Genomic DNA, 19,710 nt, shown 5'->3' with positions numbered 1-19,710 from the left:
TTGCAACTTTATTCTTATTTGGCTAATGTGGCTTTGATGATTTATATTCTAGAAAGAATGTTTGTTTCGTGAACACTTGAGTGTAACGTTTTATCTATTTATGAAAAATACATTTTTAACTTATTCGTTTAAAAACCTCTTTAGATAACTCAGGAGGCACGACATCGACTACAGAGACAAGCACTAGTGTGGATAAGGAGTCAAAAACCAGTTTGAATACCATAACAATAGCAGTAATAGCTACAGTAGGCGCTCTGGCTATTATAATTATCTTTTTCGTTCTTGTACGAAAATACTGCTCAGATAGATCCACTCCAATGGGAGGTCGAGTAGCACCGATAACAGCGTGATACAAGATACTGTCACAGCTGTTAGTGTATGAACAAAAAATCAGGTTTATTTCAGAAGTTACAGTGTACTCGTTGGATTATTATCTTTGATCTATTATAAGGAACCGATATTCTCTAATCTTGCTTTAAATTAAAACTCATGTATATTCTGTCATTTTCTTACATAGGATATTGATATCTGATTGTGGTTGACAAATTACCAAATAATTAGATCATAATACATGTTAAATATATTTTATTCAACCACAGTACAGCATTAAGTATGAACTGTATCTAATTTTTTCTTTTACTTTTATTATGTTTCTAAAATAGGATAAAATAAATATGTAAATGGTGAGAATATCATTGTATACTGCATTTTTTGGAATGACAAATCACTGACTCTGATGAAAGAACCGTTCTTTAAATATCACAAGAGCGCCAGTCATCAATTCGTTTTTAACATTTCTGTATAATTATTTCATATACAACATATGAATTCATGTGCTGTAGATATTACCTTGTCTCTATCTTCAACAAAAATTGATACTTAAGTTGTTTTGAATACGAAATAAATGATGTTTTCAGTAGAAAGTAACTGAAACAGTTAAAATAAATCCATTTTAAGACTTCCTACAATATCACTATGCTTCAAACATGCATGGTCATTCAAGAAATCACTCGATGTACACTTTACGAAACAGAACGAAATTTAAAGAGGCTGCACGACCCCTTTTTGTAATAGTGGTCCATTTTTGTGTAGACGTATCATTGGCCAGACCAGGAAGTCGATCTTAGATCCGGTCTTTGTGAACTTCCGGAGCATTTTATCGTCAACTACCTGTCCACGGACAGCAGTAAAGTCAATCACAACCGGTGGATCTTGTACGCTCATCAACCAACACAGCTCTGTACACCGATCAATGTAAGACTGACAAGCGTCCTTCTCCTTACTGAAGACACTCGCCATAACCGTGTTCACACGCTACAATAACGATTTCTAATGTTTTAAAATAGCAAAGTAAAAGCATAGACTTTTTAACTCTGACTTTTGTTTTCTTTTCTTAAAAACTGAGTGAAATCTTACTTGTTTGACATTTTTAACCGATTGTAGGGCTGTAGATTTGCGTAGGTCCTTCAACTTCTTTAACTGATCGCTAGGTAAATTCGTGGTACCAGTAATCTGAAATAAATATAATTAAGATTTGGTTATTTATACATTTAACGTTTTTGAAAAATGCATTGTTTTAATATAAAATTGAAAAGAACCAAAAACAAAAAAATTAAAAATTGAATTGCGTTATTAGATATTTTACGAAAGCATTCAACAGAACCAATGGAAGCACATGGCATAGTGTGGTTTGAGAAGCTCGGACTCTGTGTGAAATAGGAAGATTAAGGATTGAATGATTGAAGCAAGGAAAGTATTAATATTACTTTCAGCTTACAACTTAATTCAACTGGAAGCCACTCTGACATTATAAAAATAAACATGTATGTTAAAATTCGCCTGCATCGGTAAAATTGTATTTTTATGTGACCCGATTTTCAAAACTGAAATATTAAAGTTTAAGTTCTAATTTTTGGAAGGAAAAAGATTTTCATTAAAATATTTAAAATTACGAAGCATGTTTCTTAATTCTTTCATTGAGATATCTCCAAGTTCAACATAATAGATATGTTCAACACTTTCTTTAAACTATTATCAGTCATGTCTATAAAAAGTGGGAAAGAACAAACCTCTTTTAACTGAGCAAACTGATCGTCCGAAATTCTGATACACTCGTCGAAAATTCTCTGAAAAATAAATATGTAAAAATTCATTGGATAGAAAAATTTAAAAGTAAGAAAGTGAGGAAAACCTAGTTGAAAGGTACATCTGCACGAAACCAGTTAACTAGTACTAATTATAACGCTACAGATGTTCCCAAGTTCCTTATGGTGCCCAATTCCCTAAAACCTTCATAAGACTACAATTTGTGATATAGATCCTCACTTGATTTTCATAAGTATTTCATCGGGAAACAACGCTGATCTAGCCGTTTGAGTATAAACCATTTAGATTTAAGCGCATATGCATGCTCATGTTTCCTAAATTTCTCACGCATAATACCGTCTCGCATAATATGCCTGTTTTAAATCTCAAATACTTTATTGAAAAGTAAGACAGATATTGCCATTTAAGAATCAGCCAATTAGAATTGAACACACGTACATGCAAGTACTTGCATTTACTTTGATAGTACCATAATATATGAACACATTATACATGTTCTTACCTAGTACATTCTGTAATTTGTCCTATTTTGTTGAAAAGGACTAATGACCTTTTGCTCTAAATTTCACAAACATTTTTTTAACTTCCCAACATTTGTTTTCATCAACAACTATAGCATCAGATTCATATGGAAAACGAAGCGATGCTTATTTTTGAAGAAACGAATTTTATGCATATGAAAAAAAAGTTTCACACAGCGAATAGAAAGAGCAGTAAGTTATAGTTACACTATAGATATTAATTGGTTAGCGGTAAATACACTCATAGTTTTTCATTCACTAGGGGCAGAGCCCCGAGTGAATAAAAACTGTGAGTGTATTTATTTATTTATTATTATTATTATTTTTTTTTTGAAAAAAGGGGGGATGGGTATGGGAAACATTGCCACTGAACTTTTTCTATATGGCAATCGGCGTACAGAAAAAAATGAAATGATTTGTGACATTTTAATGAAAGCTTGAAATGGTATTGGAAGTAAAAAAAACAAAACGCGGGGACTTCTGATGTGAAATTGCTAATTGTATTTGGAGACGGGAAAGAAAATGAAGAGAACTCGAGATAGGACGTATCAGTAACTGATTAAGGATACGCGGAGAAAACATACAGAAACATTTATGAAGCGAACATCGACAAGCTAATGTTAGTATTTCTTAAATTAAAAATGTGACTTGATTCATTCATCAGCCAGGTCTGGAAATTGACATCATTCATTCATCAGTCAGGGTCTTGTCACAGTATGGCTTGATGCCAAAAGGTGGGCGTGACTTAAAAAAAACTGTGATTCTTCTGGCAAATACACCACAGCAACATCAAAGCAAAATCTAAATTTACCGCCAGTCCTATGGTACAATTTATTACAATAACATAAAATTGACAATATGACGTATATATGAAAATCATACAAATCGCCATACATATTCAATTCATATCAGGAAACATAACAAAGCACTTCTTTTTGAGTCAGAATATCACATTGTTAGCTCTGCTTGTAAAAAAAGTATCCTTCAATAAGAGTTGTCTTTTACTGTAAAAATACTATTGATAATTGAAATTATTTAAATGGTACAAAATAGAACTATATAAAATGTAAGAGTTAAAAGTCTTAATGCAAATGTTTTTGGTCAAACAAAATAAAAGAAAATATGAAAAATATAGGTTAAAGGAAATAGAAATTCAGTTTTCCTTTCTGTGTTGGTTTTGATAAAATTGAATATTCGAAGGTCTCCACTAAAAAGTGATGATTTACTAAGGGAATTATCTCTCTTATCAGAGGGTCGACCCCCCCCCCCCTTTAAGAAACTTAAGATATAGCCATTTGAAACTTCAGCCAATCAATTTCAGCACGTTTGCATTCACATGTTTACAAGAATTCCGGTATATATCTATTTTAGAACAGCATAATGTACACCTATATTTTAAATTTTAAAATATTTCATCTAAAAATAAGGAGGATATTGATATTTTTGCGTCAACCAATCAGGACCAAGCACACCAGCAAGCGTGTGCTTTCATGCTAATTCAACCACACCATCCTGTCTACACAACTAATATATGTTCATATATTGAGTTTCAAAGCATTTCATAAAAAAGGAAGATTCAATTATACAAGTCATTTCACTAATTGCAAGCGCATGCATATGAATGTGCATGCATGTGCCGCAAAATGACCTTCGTTCTGCACAACAAGACTGGTAATCCTAAAGAGGTTTTACCTCAGTCGATGAGTAGTTTCTGAGAACATGTACAGTCGCGGACAAAAAGGTACCGGAGAAGAAATTTGAAAAAGAAAGTAAAAACAATATGTTCATGAACTTCGTTTGGGAACCACAATTCTTTATATTGATATAGGAAACAAATTCATATCTTATTTTCTCATCCATAAACGTACGAAGTAATTCGATGACTGTCGATCAGACACAGTTAAAGCTTGTTATTACTCTTGGTTTACATTGCGGCACATTTTTTAAAAACAAGAGGCCCATGGGCCACTTTGATCACCGGAACACTTTGGTTAATGAGTTTGTTGTTTAACGATAATCTCGAGAATTTTTCACTCATATGGAGACGCCACCACTTGGAGGTTGGCTGCAAATTTATACCTATACACGGCACTCAGGGCCATTGAACAATGAGGGATTTTTTCATGCCAATACCTACTGCGACAGGGGATCTCAGTGTATCCCATTACGAATTGGAGCGAGCCTTCGGCTCAGGTGAGCTAAAAAGCAATCTCTGAATAATGTCTTTTTTCAATCAAATGGCCTTACCAAAAAGGCCTAGACCAAGGGTCAAGAATATCCTCTCTTCAAGTGTGCAAAACATTTTACTCTTTGTAACTTTGGGGCAAAAGCCTTTGCTTATGACTTTGAACAAGGGCGTTGACAAACCCTCTCGATACAAGAAACTTTTGTGCAAAGTAGGATCTTTTATGCTTATGTTCAAAATATATGAACAAAACAGTAATTTACACTTTGGAAATTCTGACGTTATTCATATGACTATAATTCAGGGTCATGTCACATCCTCTGGCCATCATATCAGAAACCATCATTTTGAAAGTCTTAGCTTATAGTGTTTCTCAATGAGAAAGTTATGTCCTAGAGTAAGGCTGGCATATTTATTATCCATTCTCTCATGCCAAAAACAAATGGTTTCATCAATTCCCTATAAACTTTATGTACATTAAAAGTTAATAAAACATTGTGAACCAAGAAAACAGTCGCCCGCGTGACACAGTGGTTGGAGCGTTTGCTCTAGGATCGCGGAGTAAGGAGTTGATCCTTACGTCGCGGGTTCGAATCCCACTGTGGGACGTGGAGACCGGTCCCTCGGAAAAGACTGTATAAACCGAGGTCCCGTGTCGCAGTAGGTGCTGGCACGAAAAAGATCCCTCACTGCTCAATGGCCGTAAGTGCCAAGTTTAGGAAAAAATTTGCAGCTCTTCACCGGCAAGTGGTGGCGTCTCCATGTGAATGAAAAATTCTCGAGAGGGACGTTAAACAACATACAAACAAACAAACCAAGAAAAAATGAAACAAATCCAAACATTTATATAGGTAACAAAAGGGGATGGCGATAATATTTATGTATTTGTCAATATGATATTATGTCCAAATGTAATGTGAAAAAGATCAAATTTATTGACTAATAAAACTTTTACCTTTAATATGCTAAGAAGACACTGAATGCCCTCCGTTTCACCGAATCTTAAATTTTCTTCTAGGTTTTCCATAGCGTCGGTCCATTGATCATCATAAAGTTGACTGAATTTCTCACCGAGATTAATTGGTCTGTTTTCGTCACTTAAATCAGCTATGCCAGGGTTGTTGTCTCTCAGTTTTTCTCCAGCCACTGAACTTAACCTAAAAACATTTAAATTTAGTCCCTTAATTCTACTTTGCATAAGTCTTAATCACCTGCTGAATTGGAAAAAATTCTACAAACCTGTTTAAAGCATGGTCCTTTTCTCGTTTAACTTCCGTATAATCTCTTCTTAGTTGATCCAAGCTAAAATTTAAAGTAAAAATGACTAGGAAATGTCAATTATTTGGAGCTTTAAAATGAATTGCTTTCCAAAATTTAAAAATCAGAAAGACTTAACTACCAAAGATAAATAATTACCTTGAAGATACTCGTTCCAAGTCAGATTTCAGATTAGTATTTTCTCGATGAAGTTTCTTCATACCTTCATCAGAATCCAATCCCTTTGGTTTCTGCAGATTTTTTATTTCTTTATTTAGGACGGAAATTTGTTCATGAGCCCTGCCCAATGGAGAGTGTATCCAACATTTTTTAAAAGAATAAGTAAAACAAAAAATACTAAAATACAGCGTTTTCGACCTTAAAATAACCTCATGGAAGCTTGAAGACAAAATAAAATAATTTATTGAAAATTTCAATGTTTGTTTGGATCAAAAGGGACAATTTTTTTCTGCTTAAACGCTTAAACTATACATTTGTAAAAAAAAAAAAAAAAAAAAAAAAAAAAAAAACAAACAAACAAACAAACAAACAAGAGGGATATAATAAGGAAGACTTCTGAAAGTAACACCACTTTCTGCTTTAACTCTGACCTGTGACAAGAAAGCAGCGACGTTAAATAGTATTTATATTTTCTGATTTCAAGCAACAATTGGGAAGGATAAATACATTTAAGAATGTTTAGATGTGCATACAAACCAAAAGATTAAATGACAAGAGACAAATTTATCAATCCGTTTGCTATTATGGTCTCTGAAGATAAGAGCTCAGCAAAAATGCAAAAATCAAAAATTAAAAAAAATATGTGTGATTTTTTTTTCTAAATGAGATATTTTAATGAAACAATGCGCTTAAAACTTACTTTTTCAAAGTCATCCAAATACGTAAAATTACTTTCATATATAAGACCCAGGGGAACCTGAGATGAGGGTATGGCTATTCATAAATTTTTTAGAGTATATATAAAACAATAAAAAGCAAACATTTACATTAAAAGGAGGAAAATTATTCTAATTAACTTCTCTGCACTGTCAATAAATTTGTCTGATTTTTTAAATTTTATTCTGTTGTAATTGTGACTCCATGCCATCCCAACCCACCCGCTCCTACTCACTGAAGTAGAATTGCATGCCTGTGCATATATACATAATAAAAAACTAGACGCACATGGGCCATTGGCCACAAAACTCTACGAGGTCACAATACCCTTACTTTCTTGAGAAAATTACCTTTAAAGATTTCTTTCGTTTTTTTAATCTTTATGGAGAAACGACACCCTATGTGTTTCCAGCCTAGTTCCAATGCAGAGATTGAACCTAGCTAACCCAAATCCATAATTCTTGGGGATGCATCAATACATGTATTAATATTACTAGCATGTTCTTGTTGTTCTAGAGATGATATCTATATGATGTCTTCTGTATAAGTGCATTATGAAATACTTTATATCCCATGGTGTCCCCACTTTAACCCCTATCCATAATTTAAACAAGCTAAATCAGAAAATTTATATCCCCCAAAAAACGGTGGAAGAAATTGACTTGATTGCAATTGGTCTTAAGAATATTTTGAAAAGATTTCTTCCATATATTCCTAAATCTTTAATCTCTATTGAAACTCAGCCTTACTACTGTGGTCATAATTTTAACAACTTGATTCTACAATTTGTCAGAATGCTTGTCAGAATATTTTCTGGGCCTAATGGAAGATTTTTGAAATATGCAATATATTTTTACTAATTCTTAATTATCTTCCTTTAAAAAATGGCATGGCTATTCAATGAAAAAAACACTTAATATACTGCCCATGGATATTATGTGGTATGTTTTGTAAAAATCTACCCAGTGGTTCTAAAGAAGAAGACAAATTTGCTAAAACTATACAGACGGATGCTGGGCAAGATGTAATCTGAGAAGATCAACTAAGCTTTTCAGTTCAGGTGAGCTTAAAACAATATAAATTACTTGGTAGTAATTCGATCCAATTCTGTTTTAAGAGAGGTGTTTTCTCTCTGAAGTTTCTGCATACTCTCCTCATTTCCACGCTTTTTTGTTTGTTGAAGATTCTGGATTTCGTTTGACAGAAGGACAACTTTTTCCTCTGATCTACGATTAAATATCGAAATATAGACAATAAAAAAGACAAACAACATATTGTCAATCAAAAAGTAATAAAAATAGCAGAAAACCTTACAAACCTCGCAAGTTTTTCAGCCAAACACTCTGCTTCTTTTTCCTTCTCTTGAATGTGTTTGGACATTCTGAGGACTTTATTATCCATATTCTGCTTGTCTCTTCGCAGATCTTTACACTCTTTTGTCAGTTCATCAAACCTGAGTAGAGAGATAGAAAATTACTCCTGAATTACAGTGTATACGAGCATAAAATTATTACGCATACATTTATACCCACCAGTGTCAATAAGATGAAAAAAACTTGATTCGATATTTGAGTCAAGATTATGAATCATTTGGACATTCAGTGTGTATACATATTATTTTATTACATATTCCTCCTGCAAATATTACAAGAATTTTCATCTTATTGTTGTAGTTAGGTGTGCCAGTTTTTACTTCTTTGTAACATATTATCCTGCAAGATACCTGTCTAGTTGTTGCTTAAAATTGTCGATTTCTTTTTCTTTACTCTTTATATCTCTGCTCAAATCAAGACATCTTTTCTCTGTGTTCTCCTTTTCCGTCTTTATTGTATTATATCCAGTTCTTAACTCTTCCAGTCTTCAAATAAAAATAGGTAATACTTAGGTTAATTGGCAATTACGCCCTTCCAGATAGGCATATAACTACACACGGATGAATGATACGCAGTATGCTTCTACCTGTTTTACTTTTCATTCATATTTTTAGGATGCTGCATAAACTCGTAATTCCATTTCCAAAAATTTTTATATTGAAACCTACAAGCCTTGTTCATTTTGTTTTTCTTCAAGCTTCAAGCCCCCGTCATAGTTACAAATACAGAATTTTGTTGATTAACAGTTGACAACTCATAATACCGCATTTTTGTGTCGCCTGCAAAGCAGAGAGGCACCAAGGGATCACTTTACCTGGCGTCTGTCTGTTTGTCTGTCTGTCTGTCCGTTAGTCACACCCTATATCTCTAGAACTTTGCAAAAAAAATACCCCCGGCAATTTAATTTAACTTATGACTTTTGAATTTTGATAGGCAGGATTTTGATAATTAGCATTTATACATGTTTATGTGCTCATGATACTGTACTTTGAAACTGTATGATATTCAGTTACCACACAAACGTATATTTAAATACTATGAAAATACATCGAAATCGCTATTCCACAATGAATCGTGTAGATTGATAATTGCAGTAAAGACAAACTAAAGTCTCTTTTAGAGGATTATTGGAAACACGTTTAGCTGAGGAAAAAGTACTTTTAAACTGTATGACATTCAGTTACCACACAAACTTATATTAAAATGCCATGAAAATACATCGGGATCGGTATTCCACAATATCGTGAAGGATCGTGAAAACTGACAATTGCAGTAAAGACAGACTCAAATTTGTTGGAAACAAGTTTTAATAAAATAATAAATAGTTATTTCTAATCATTTCAATTTAATTATTCATTTGAGGGTTAAGAAACCATATTTGTTTGATTGTCAGGTTCTATCACAGTCTTATGCTTTCCATTGATTTCATTTTTTCTTTGCAGGTAAATGCATGAACTATCATGCTAATAGTATATAAAAAGCTGACCACTCTTAGATTTACAATGTATTCACACCTTTAATAAAGCTACAAAGCAGGCGACACATGCGCTCTTTGGAACACTCTAGTTTTCAAACATGAGTTCGATAGTCCTCGTCATCCGAGTCACTAATGGCTTTCTATTCTTCCGCAAATGTTTTCGAAAAATATTCCTATGTAAAACTGTGATCACTTACTATGGCTCCACTCTACCTCTGGGAGTTATGATTTGAAAAAAGCTTGAATTTATAATATTAAAGAGTGCTTCCATATTGAAAAGACTTATCATGCTTTTCCAACTGTTGAGAAAACGATTTTTTCCTATACATTTCTGTGGTAAAATTTTGAGAACCTATATATTGTGGCCCCATTATACTCAATGGGTTATGGTTTAAAATCTTTAATCTACACTACCTGAGAATGCTTGCATATAAATATGACAGATTCCAAAGGTATTAAATTTAACCCCGGGTGGGGGGCAGAAGTGAGTATCCTAATAAATTAAATTTATCTGTGCATATATAATTATGCACAGAGAATGGCTTAATTTATAAATTATAATTTTTAAATGGTGCACTTTAATTTATTTCATATTTTCTACTTTCGACCACTTTTGTAAAAAATGTGCATTAAAACAAGATATAATTAACCAATAATTAATTAAGCAAATACACGGATAGTTGGGGGGGGGGGATTCCCTGAATTGATTTTACGTATTGATGAGCAGATCTATTTAATGATTAAATGTTTTTGATCCTCCAATTGATTTAGGGGTTTTTTTTTATTCTGCAAAGGAGGAAAGAAAATAAAATCAATTTGAAAATCGACCGGAATAAGACGTTAATATGCAATTATTGACGTCTGTATAGTCAGTTATTTGTTGTTGGTCGTTACAGTTAAAGTAAAAAAAATCAAAGTACATTCCAGGACGACTTTTTCGTGTATGGGGTTGGGGTTTTACAGTCACTTACTGAAAAATCCATCTCAGAGTTATTTTTTGGAATAAAAAGATAAATGAGATAATGCCCCTTTTAAAAACACACTACGTGGGCAATGCGGTGGGAGGGGGTTCTTTCCATTAACAATCCGTTTTCCAACACATTATTTTATCAAACTAAGGGGATTCTTATATTCTTTTTTGCTTCTTCCAAAGAAGGGAGAATTCTTTGGTTACTTTACCATATAAATATCCTGGAAAACGGGTGCTGCCCCCCCCCCCTTCTTTCACCTTACGTTCCGCAACTGAAAATGAAAACTTTTCACCCATGAGTGAACAAATCCCTATTTCTAGCTAAAATTTTCCCTGCTAGCAAGAAAGAAATTAATTTTGAAAGAGTAATGGCTAGATTTAATTATTCATTGCTTGATATATATATATATATATATATATATATATATATATATATATATATATATATATATATATATATATATATATATATGTACGTATGTATGTATGGATGTATAACTGAAACAAAAGTAAAACTAGTGCTAATTGTAATGGGAACCGTCAGAGATGTTCCCCAAACGCTCCCCTACTCCCCTTTTCGCAGCACAATTAAGGCTACAATAAGGAGGCGGGGCCTAATTTTTACGGGAAATGCTTACTATGACATCACACAAAAATATAAGTTCTTCAAATTACCACAAAATGAAATGATTTGCTATTGTAAACTGTTGAATAGCTTTAAACTACATCAATACTTACTATTGCATGTATTTTTGTCGATGGGTAAATCCCACACAGCAATGTTTTAACAATTCACTGATCGCAATGCACTTGTCAATGTGACGTCATATCGGAAAATTTGACGCAGTTTGTATGCAGTGAGAGGCGGATCAAGTTATATTTTATACAATGAAAAATGTATTTTGTAATTAATTAAAATATTATTTGCAGATATATAAAAGGCCATTAACTTGGATGCGCTGTATATTTTATGATTTTATTCATATACTTCCCGTACATTCCCTAAACAAGCGATACTGCCGTATATTTGTATGCAGATTCATTGAAGGGTAATAAAAGGGTCGTAATAAATCGATATATTGCAAGGGCATACCCTCAATGAATCATGACAAGCTTTTACACATAAACTCAAGAAGTATGAAGATATTTGAAAAGTGCTGCGAACCTGATGAAATCTTGCAAATGAATTAATGATGCCTATATTTAATGTACCTGACCAGCAAAATATTCAACATACGGTCTAACAAATGTAATTTTAGCAAATAGATAGTAGAATCTAAATAGGTTCGCAGCACTTTCTACAAACTACAAATGATGTTGAAAATTATTATAAATTAAACTTAGATTTTTAACTTGGTTATGCCCTTGCAATATTTGAATTTATAGATGACCTCAATACTGCAGATATATTTGCTAAGTTCACGTGACTGCCACATCACGTGACAAGTCTAAATAAAAAATCTAATCGTTCTCAACATGTAGTTTTCAAACCACATTACATTTGTCCGATAATAAGAAAGTCCTAAAAAGAATCGCTCGACCTTGTAAAGAATGTATTTTCTATCTCAAAAATTCGCCGATATTTCCATTTGGCACCTTAACTGTACTGCAATGGCACCATTCCTTAGAAGCTTCATTAAATTAGGCAATTCTTTTTAAAAAAGAATTCTACACTTTATTTTCAGAAGTCGAAAAACAACGCCGGTATAGTCCTTTGAGTATTAGCCAATCAGTGCATGCGCATTGCTATATTTTCACATATCTTTCTCGTAAAGGGGCTCGCAAAAAATACTTATGTGTAAAATCTCAAATATTTTCATTGAAAACTGTGAAAGATTCTGCCGTATAAGTATTAGCCAATCAAAATCCAGCACGCCTGCATGCATGTTCTTGCTTTCAGGTTTGATAGTAGCATAATGTAGGAACCCATTATACCTATTTATATTCTATATTCCATCATGTTTTGTTGAAAACTAAGAAAGTTACGGTCATCTAGAGTTTAAGCCAATCAGATTGTAGCAGATTGCATGCACGTGTTTTCATGATACCTCAAATACATCATATTGGACAACCTTTCAATGTATGATTGTTTTAAATTTCAAAGTATTTCGTCAAAAAACAAGAAAGATATTGAGATTTTCAACCAATCAGAGCGAAGTACGCGTGCATGCGCGTGCCTTCATGCTTATTAGACAATATCATCTTGTGAATACAACTAAGATATATTTATATTCTGAGGTTAAAAGCATTTAAATAAAAAATAGGGATGTTAAAGCTTTTTTTTCAATTATATTAATTGTTTCACACATCGCCCGCGCCCGCACGTGCATGCAGGTGCGTGCATAATGACATTCGTTCCGCACATCTATACAACATGTTAACCCTGTTAACCCTAAAAAGATTTCATTTCAGTTTCCGAGAACACTCGCGTAAAAAAAAAGTACCGGAGAAGAAATTTAGAAAAAAGAAAGTAAAAACAAAATATTCCCAACTTCGTTTGGGGAACATAATTATCGATCTTTGTTTATCTGTATTCTGCCCGGTGGAACCGGTCAATTAAATATTGGACCGCTTTAACGTTTTAAAATGTTACACTTTTTTTTCAGCCTACGAATTTCAGTTTTGGAATTTACCGAATTGTAAATCCACAATGCAAGTAAACTATTTTTTTACCAATATTTTGCTATCTTTATCGCAAACAAGGAAGCCAGTGCAAGATATGTCAATATAAATTAAAAGGTTTGAACTGACTTCGGCCTCATGGCCTCGGTAAAACACTTTGGGTCTTGCCATAAGTCCGATAAAACGCATGTTGTTCTCGACCCAGTCAAGGAATGTACATTAGTAAAATCATATTTGCATTTCTGTATATTTTTTTTCTTTTTTCTTGAAGGGGGGGGGGTCAAAAGATTTTGTATTGCACAAAGATGCATAAACCATGATAACGTATAGAGAGGTGCGTGCGCTGGTGAAGTTGTTGAGGAAGTGGCAAGACAATCTACATAGAATACAGCAATCCAAGCATTCAAATAAGGACATTTTGTGACAGTAACAGTAAACTGTTTCCTGAAATAATTTAGTTCCTCAATTTTACGTAAATTGGGATATTCTGAACATGTATTTACTGAAATTGTTTTAATTGCATGCAAAAACACAGATAAAAACTTTGCCATTGAGGAGAGTAATGAAATCTAACAGTGAATATATATATATATATATATATATATATATATATATATATATATATATATATATATATATATATATATATATATATACCGTGATTGTAAAGAAGTAATGACATTATCGTCTTTCTTCCTTTTATCTTCTGTAAGTAATACTTTGTTTCTTTCTTCTTCTAAGGCTACCATAAGAGTTTCAAGCTTTGCCTCTGATCTGTTGGAATGTAAACAAAGTGTAATGCATTGTTATACTTCAGGATAATTTAAAGACTTTGCTAGGTGGATTTTTTTCTTTAAAGTCGAAGACACACACATATGCAAGAACTTCTTTTCTAACTGAATGGTTATAGCACTAAAATAATCAAGTCAAACTTGAAATTCATTTAAAATTAAGGGGAGTTGATTAAAATATCCCCATAACTTGCAGTAAGAGTTTCTATCATAAGGATGACCATGATTTGCAAAATGAACCTTTTAAGACGTTCCTCTAATGTTGCAATTAATGTATCTTTCTCTTTAATTTTGTTTTCTATAAACCAGTACTGCTCTTCCGTGCTAATTTTCTCTTCTTTGTGGTGTTCAAGATTTTCCTCTGTTTCTATAAGCCTACAAAATTAAAGTGATACAATCTGTTATTCAACATTTATTTGATAAACTATTTTGAATAGTTGTGCATTTTTTATTTAAAGCTTAAGCATCCAAGAAACAACAATCCATGTCAAAGAATTAATTGCCTCTTTGAACAAAGAATTATGCATTTTGATAAGCAATAAGTCTCTTTAGGACTACAGAGTATTTTAAAAACTTAACCTTAATTTTGAGTAATCACAGTAAGTAGGAAGAAGTACTAAATATGTTCTCAATGCATATTCAGAAATGAAAATATGAAGACCTGTCATTTAATTTTTCTAACTGCATACAAAGAGAGGAATTCTCTTTTTCAAGTCTTTCTATAATGCTTTGTAGTTGTTCCTTGTTTTCCTTCGCTGCGGTATTTTTTACTTCCCGTTCATTAATCCTGAAAGAAATATTACAGGAATCAAATTAACATGGTATTTCAATGTAAAATTTATTTTCATTCTATTATCTATTGCTTGTTTGTGATTAGACCTTTGTACATACAGTTAGTATTATAAATTTTTCTTTAAAATGAATAATTGTCATCATACTCACTAATTCATAAACACAATGTGAAAGATCGGAATTATTCAGAAGTTTACTGGTTTATTGCCATAACTGTCAAAAATATCATAAAGTTTAAAATGTGTGTTTGTTACTGCATACCCATTTTACCGCCCGTCATGGCAATGAATAAGTGACCAGATAATCGAAATTCTTGTGTTTTTAAGTGCAATTTTTTCAGGGAATTTATTTATTTATTACAGATTAAATATTATTCACTGATTTTAAGTACTTTTTTTATGTATTGAAGAAGAAAACGGGGAGGGGCGTTTTTTTCAATCATAGAAATATGCCCCGGGGTTAGAAGTCAATTCATGACCCATATTTTATTTGCAAGTCCATTTTACAGTTTACCAACACTCATGATCATTTAACAAAGTATTCCCGCTTGTTCACCAAAAGTCGATACTTAGCTCAGTAAGGACAATTTATTTGCCCGTTTTTCTATCATCCTTAGAAAACATTTTAAGTTTTCGGCAACACGTTTAAGAATGTCGGCGGACCTACAAAAATGCACCGATCAGATCTTTGTTGGATTTCGCAATTGTATTTCAGTCAGATTCAAGTTTCTTTTCAGTCAGGTTCAATTGTGTCGTCACTCAACGCATCACTATTTCGGTCGCAGTGTATACTTTCAAGCAGGCTTTGCGATAAAAGTATGCTGGAGTTCCTCATTGACAACATTTGTATAGTTTACCAGGCCCCAAGACCATAAGCTGAGAATAGACTTAGGTCAAAATTTCAAATCAATATAACTTTTGAAATAATTTTGATAATGAGACAGAATTTTCATTATATGTTTGAACTTGAATCTATACTTATAAATTAATAAATTTTGCAAATAAACTCCGAAACGAGTGTACCAGAGTTCTTACTTACTCCTCTAAGAATACACACGATACAAGATGATGTCCGTAAACTATATTTAGATTTCACTTGCATTGTAAGTATCGTACATTAAATTAAAAGTCTACTTTTATTTTCTGTAAATAGCCATGAAATAGCAAAAACGCGAGTACGGTGGCGTTTCCGGTTGGCGGATCTAAGTAACTGGCATTTTTTAAATGAAGCTGGCTACAAGCAATCGTTTATTTATTTCATTAAAGGTCATAACTGAATTATTCCATCAAAACTTGATTTAAATGATATAAAAGAAATAAGTTGTGATAACCGATTAAAAAGGAAAATGTGCAAATTATTTTCGTCATTCACCGATCGTAATATTGACGGAAGCTTCTAGAACATCATATAGAATTGAGCCCGATGTTTAAAAGAAAATATATGTAGCTGCTTTAACATAAAAAAGCTTTTGTGTGAATGGTTATTGAAATAGTGGTAATTCATTGATAACACTGTAAATTGTGAATATATTTATATATCGAAAGAATGTTACATATATTTAGTAGGTTTTCCTAATAAATTTATCGGTAAAATTTGTATATATTCCTAACTGAGAGCATCGTGGCAACGAACCCGAAGTACAATTTGGACTTCGTAATAAACCTGCTTACATGAAAAGAGAAGAATTAATGAACAAGGCATTGTTCAAATACAATTATAATTATTGTAAAATTTTATGCTTTAATCAATACATTTCAGTTTTTTTTTCCAGAATACAATCTTTTGTATCAAATACTCGGCCTATTCCAGTGGCGGATCCAGGAATTTTGAAAGGGGGGCACCAGTTTGGGGTAGGGGCCTACGGACACACCAAAAAAATGATTATTAAATTTTATGTATATTTTGGACACAAAACGGGAAGGGGGATGGGGTGGGGGCCTCTAAATCCGCCAGTGTATTCATAGGGCGTTATATAAAAGCTAATTTTTACACAGGTACTTGGGTCTTGGATTTTAAACAAGTATGTACCTTATTGATTTGTAAAAAAAAAAAAAAAATAAAAAAATAAAAAAGAGGTAAGGTACAGTTTTTACATATCAATAAGGTGCATACATATTTATAAACCAAGACCCATGTACCTGTGAATTTTTACCCCCAAAAAATCAATTTCTCAGTAAAATATGCATTTCTTGACGGAAATGAAATAAGAGTATCTGAAGTACAATACAGTATATACAATATCCATAACATAGTATATAACAGGTTTCACATTAAAGTCAATTAATGAAATTATTGGAATTGTTATTTAAGTTTTACAAAGGGGGTGGGGTGGGGGTTGAGACGTACTTCTACTTCATGCGGGATGTTGAACAAAGTATTTCTTCCTGCTACAAGCCTGTAGGCTGTCAGTAGAAACTACAATATATATATTATTGGATTTTTCTGTCGGTAGTGGTATAAATTCAATTCCCCGCGCTTGCGCAGGATTTCATCTAGTATAATATAAACCTGCAAAGTTTTATGCACATATGCTAAATAAAACTCATGATATTTAAAATCAAAATTTTGACTCAAGTATGTTATCAGTTTATGGTCTTGAGGCCAGGTCTTCCAACATTCTGTTGCATTTCCCATGGGCCTTAATTATGCTCATTTAGTAGCCGACTCACGTTTTTATTCTATGAAGAGGAGTTTATTAAAAATACCTCCACATTAGAAGAAGATATATTTGCTGTGGCCTTCAATTCGACATTCAGATCAATCGACGACGTTGTATTAATTAACAATAGTTACTGCCATTAATATGTTGATTAGAATATCCGGGTAAACTTTGAATGAAAAACACAATAGAATCTCCCATATCCGTTTAATATTTTGATGTTTTACTGACTATATTTGATAAGGGCCAACTAACAACCAAATGGTATGACAAATGAGTTGACCTCAGCTTTTTATAGTCAACATTCCTTATTTATATAGTGATATTCCGCTTTCGCCTGCATACAGTGTTTCTGGCTCCCCTCTTATTTGATACACAAGAGCATGTTCTGTATAAGATCAATTTTGAAACCGAGACAAACTACTGACAGATAATTTGATGATACAGCAATTTCAATAACTTCGTTTAAAATCAGCATTTTCTAAATACTATGATCGTTATAATGAGATAGTAAGCAAATATAACATATCTTTGGTTCGTATTTTGTCTGACATATTTCCAAACAATTGTTAGGCCTTTGCTTTTATACCAAATTTGACTATGAAATATTCCGTCAACCTGATCAATACATAGGGCTCAAGGCATATTGTGACCGATCGAAACAGGATGTTTACTCTTTCAAGGCACCTAATACCACCTCTGAAATTTCCGGGAGTCCTTGTTTAATTCCCTGTTCATAAATTTATATTGTTCGTAGGTTTTAGTCTTTTTCATTGTTCCAGATTCAGCGGATAACACAGGATGAACATGCATGTATCTACACCATTCAGTCAATTGAATGTTGACTGAAAGGTCTGAAAAGGTCACTGAATGGAAGAGCTCTAACATTCATTCATCTTTCAGTAGATTTTCAGTCACCTTCAGTTAACTGAATGGCAGAGTTTCATCCTGTGTAAGCCTTGCGTTCCCATAAATAAATTCATTAAAAATTATGGACAAAGTTACATCACCGTTATTTTAAAAGTAAGGTTGCCCATGAAGATCTAGTAGATACTCATGAATTGAAATGATTCCACACTATTTGGGGATTTACTTGTACTTAAAAGAGATATACCTATCAAGTTGCTTTGTGAGGTTTGCTATTTCTCTGTCTTTACTTGACAAAGCTGATTCCCATTCCCGCTGCTGCTGTTCTACTTTGACTTTTTCTTTGGACATTTCCAGTGTCTTCTCTTTTGTGAGCATTTGTTCATTATTTATCTCCTGCTTTATTCTTTTCAATTGTTCGTTGGCTCTTATATATGAAAAATATATCAACTATTCAGTATCATATGGACTGAATTTACAGTATGTATACTGATTTGTTCTTGAATCATCTTTTATGTTTGACAATAATATCAACAGGATTAAATAATTGCAAACGCAGTTATCGGTGGAACGCATATTATCTATACAAACCTATCAAGTTGCTTTGTGAGGTTTTCTATTTCTCTGTCTTTACTTGACAAAGCTGATTCCCATTCTCGCTGTTGCTGTTCTACTTTGACTTTTTCTCTTGATATTTCCAGAGTCTTCTCTTTTGTAAACATTTGTTCATTTTTTCTCTCCTGCTTTATTTTTTTCAATTCTTCATTGGTCCTTATATATGAAAAAATTTCAACTTTACAGTGTCATACAGACTAAATTTATAGTTTGTATATTTATTTCTTGAATCCTTTTTTAAATGTTGGACTAAAAATTTATTTGCAGGTCAAACAGCAATAAACAGGTATTAATAATTGCAAACACAGTTATCAGTGAAACACATTGTACAAACCTATCAAGTTGCTTTTTGAGGTTTTCTATTTCTCTGTCTTTACTTGACAAAGCTGATTCCCATTCCCGCTGTTGCTGTTCTACTTTGACTTTTTCTTTGGACATTTGCAGTGTCTTCTCTTTTGTGAGCATTTGTTCATTATTTATCTCCTGCTTTATTCTTTTCAATTGTTCGTTGGTTCTTATATGCGAAAAATATATCAACTATTCGGTATCATATAGACTGAATTTATAGTATGTATACT

General features: G+C 32.7%; 2 protein-coding genes across 2 annotated transcripts in view; one reads left to right on the top strand and one right to left on the bottom strand.

Annotated features, from left to right (window-relative positions):
- The window catches only part of LOC133196348 (furin-like protease kpc-1), a 36,697-nt gene extending 36,034 nt beyond the window's left edge, over positions 1-663 (top strand). Inside the window, exon 14 of the mRNA XM_061332257.1 lies at positions 145-663. Coding sequence (XP_061188241.1) covers positions 145-350 — 206 coding nt within the window. The 3' untranslated portion in view covers positions 351-663. The remainder of the gene's footprint in view (positions 1-144) is intronic.
- A 285-nt stretch (positions 664-948) lies between these two features.
- On the bottom strand, positions 949-19,597 carry LOC133196817 (centrosomal protein of 63 kDa-like). Its single transcript, XM_061332673.1, has 15 exons — positions 19,467-19,597; positions 19,109-19,288; positions 18,765-18,944; positions 14,861-14,986; positions 14,440-14,574; positions 14,066-14,182; positions 8,690-8,824; positions 8,285-8,419; positions 8,052-8,192; positions 6,229-6,369; positions 6,052-6,114; positions 5,768-5,969; positions 2,070-2,126; positions 1,417-1,512; positions 949-1,314 (listed from the first exon to the last, which is right to left on the bottom strand). Exons 1-15 carry the CDS (start codon positions 19,595-19,597, stop codon positions 1,042-1,044), a joined length of 2,112 nt encoding a protein of 703 aa, XP_061188657.1. The 3' UTR covers positions 949-1,041.
- Positions 19,598-19,710: the final 113 nt, after the last annotated feature.

This window comes from Saccostrea echinata, unplaced genomic scaffold (genome assembly GCF_033153115.1).
Source record: "Saccostrea echinata isolate AGI-Se365-2 ecotype Australia unplaced genomic scaffold, CSIRO_AGI_Sech_v1 ptg000030l, whole genome shotgun sequence".
NCBI lineage: Eukaryota > Metazoa > Mollusca > Bivalvia > Ostreida > Ostreidae > Saccostrea > Saccostrea echinata.
Note: the sequence above shows the minus strand (reverse complement) of the source record. Positions and strands in the feature narration are given on the sequence as shown.

Bases quoted from the DNA above. Each gene is read 5' to 3' on its own strand.
- LOC133196817 (XM_061332673.1), bottom strand. From the start codon at position 19,597: ATGCTCACAAAAGAGAAGACACTGCAAATGTCCAAAGAAAAAGTCAAA. The intron at 8,825-14,065 runs GTATATATATAT...TTTTATTTGAAG, and splicing joins ATTACTTCTTTACAATCACG to ACTGGAAGAGTTAAGAACTG. The intron at 6,370-8,051 runs GTAATTTATATT...TCCATTGGGCAG, and splicing joins TTGGATCGAATTACTACCAA to GGCTCATGAACAAATTTCCG.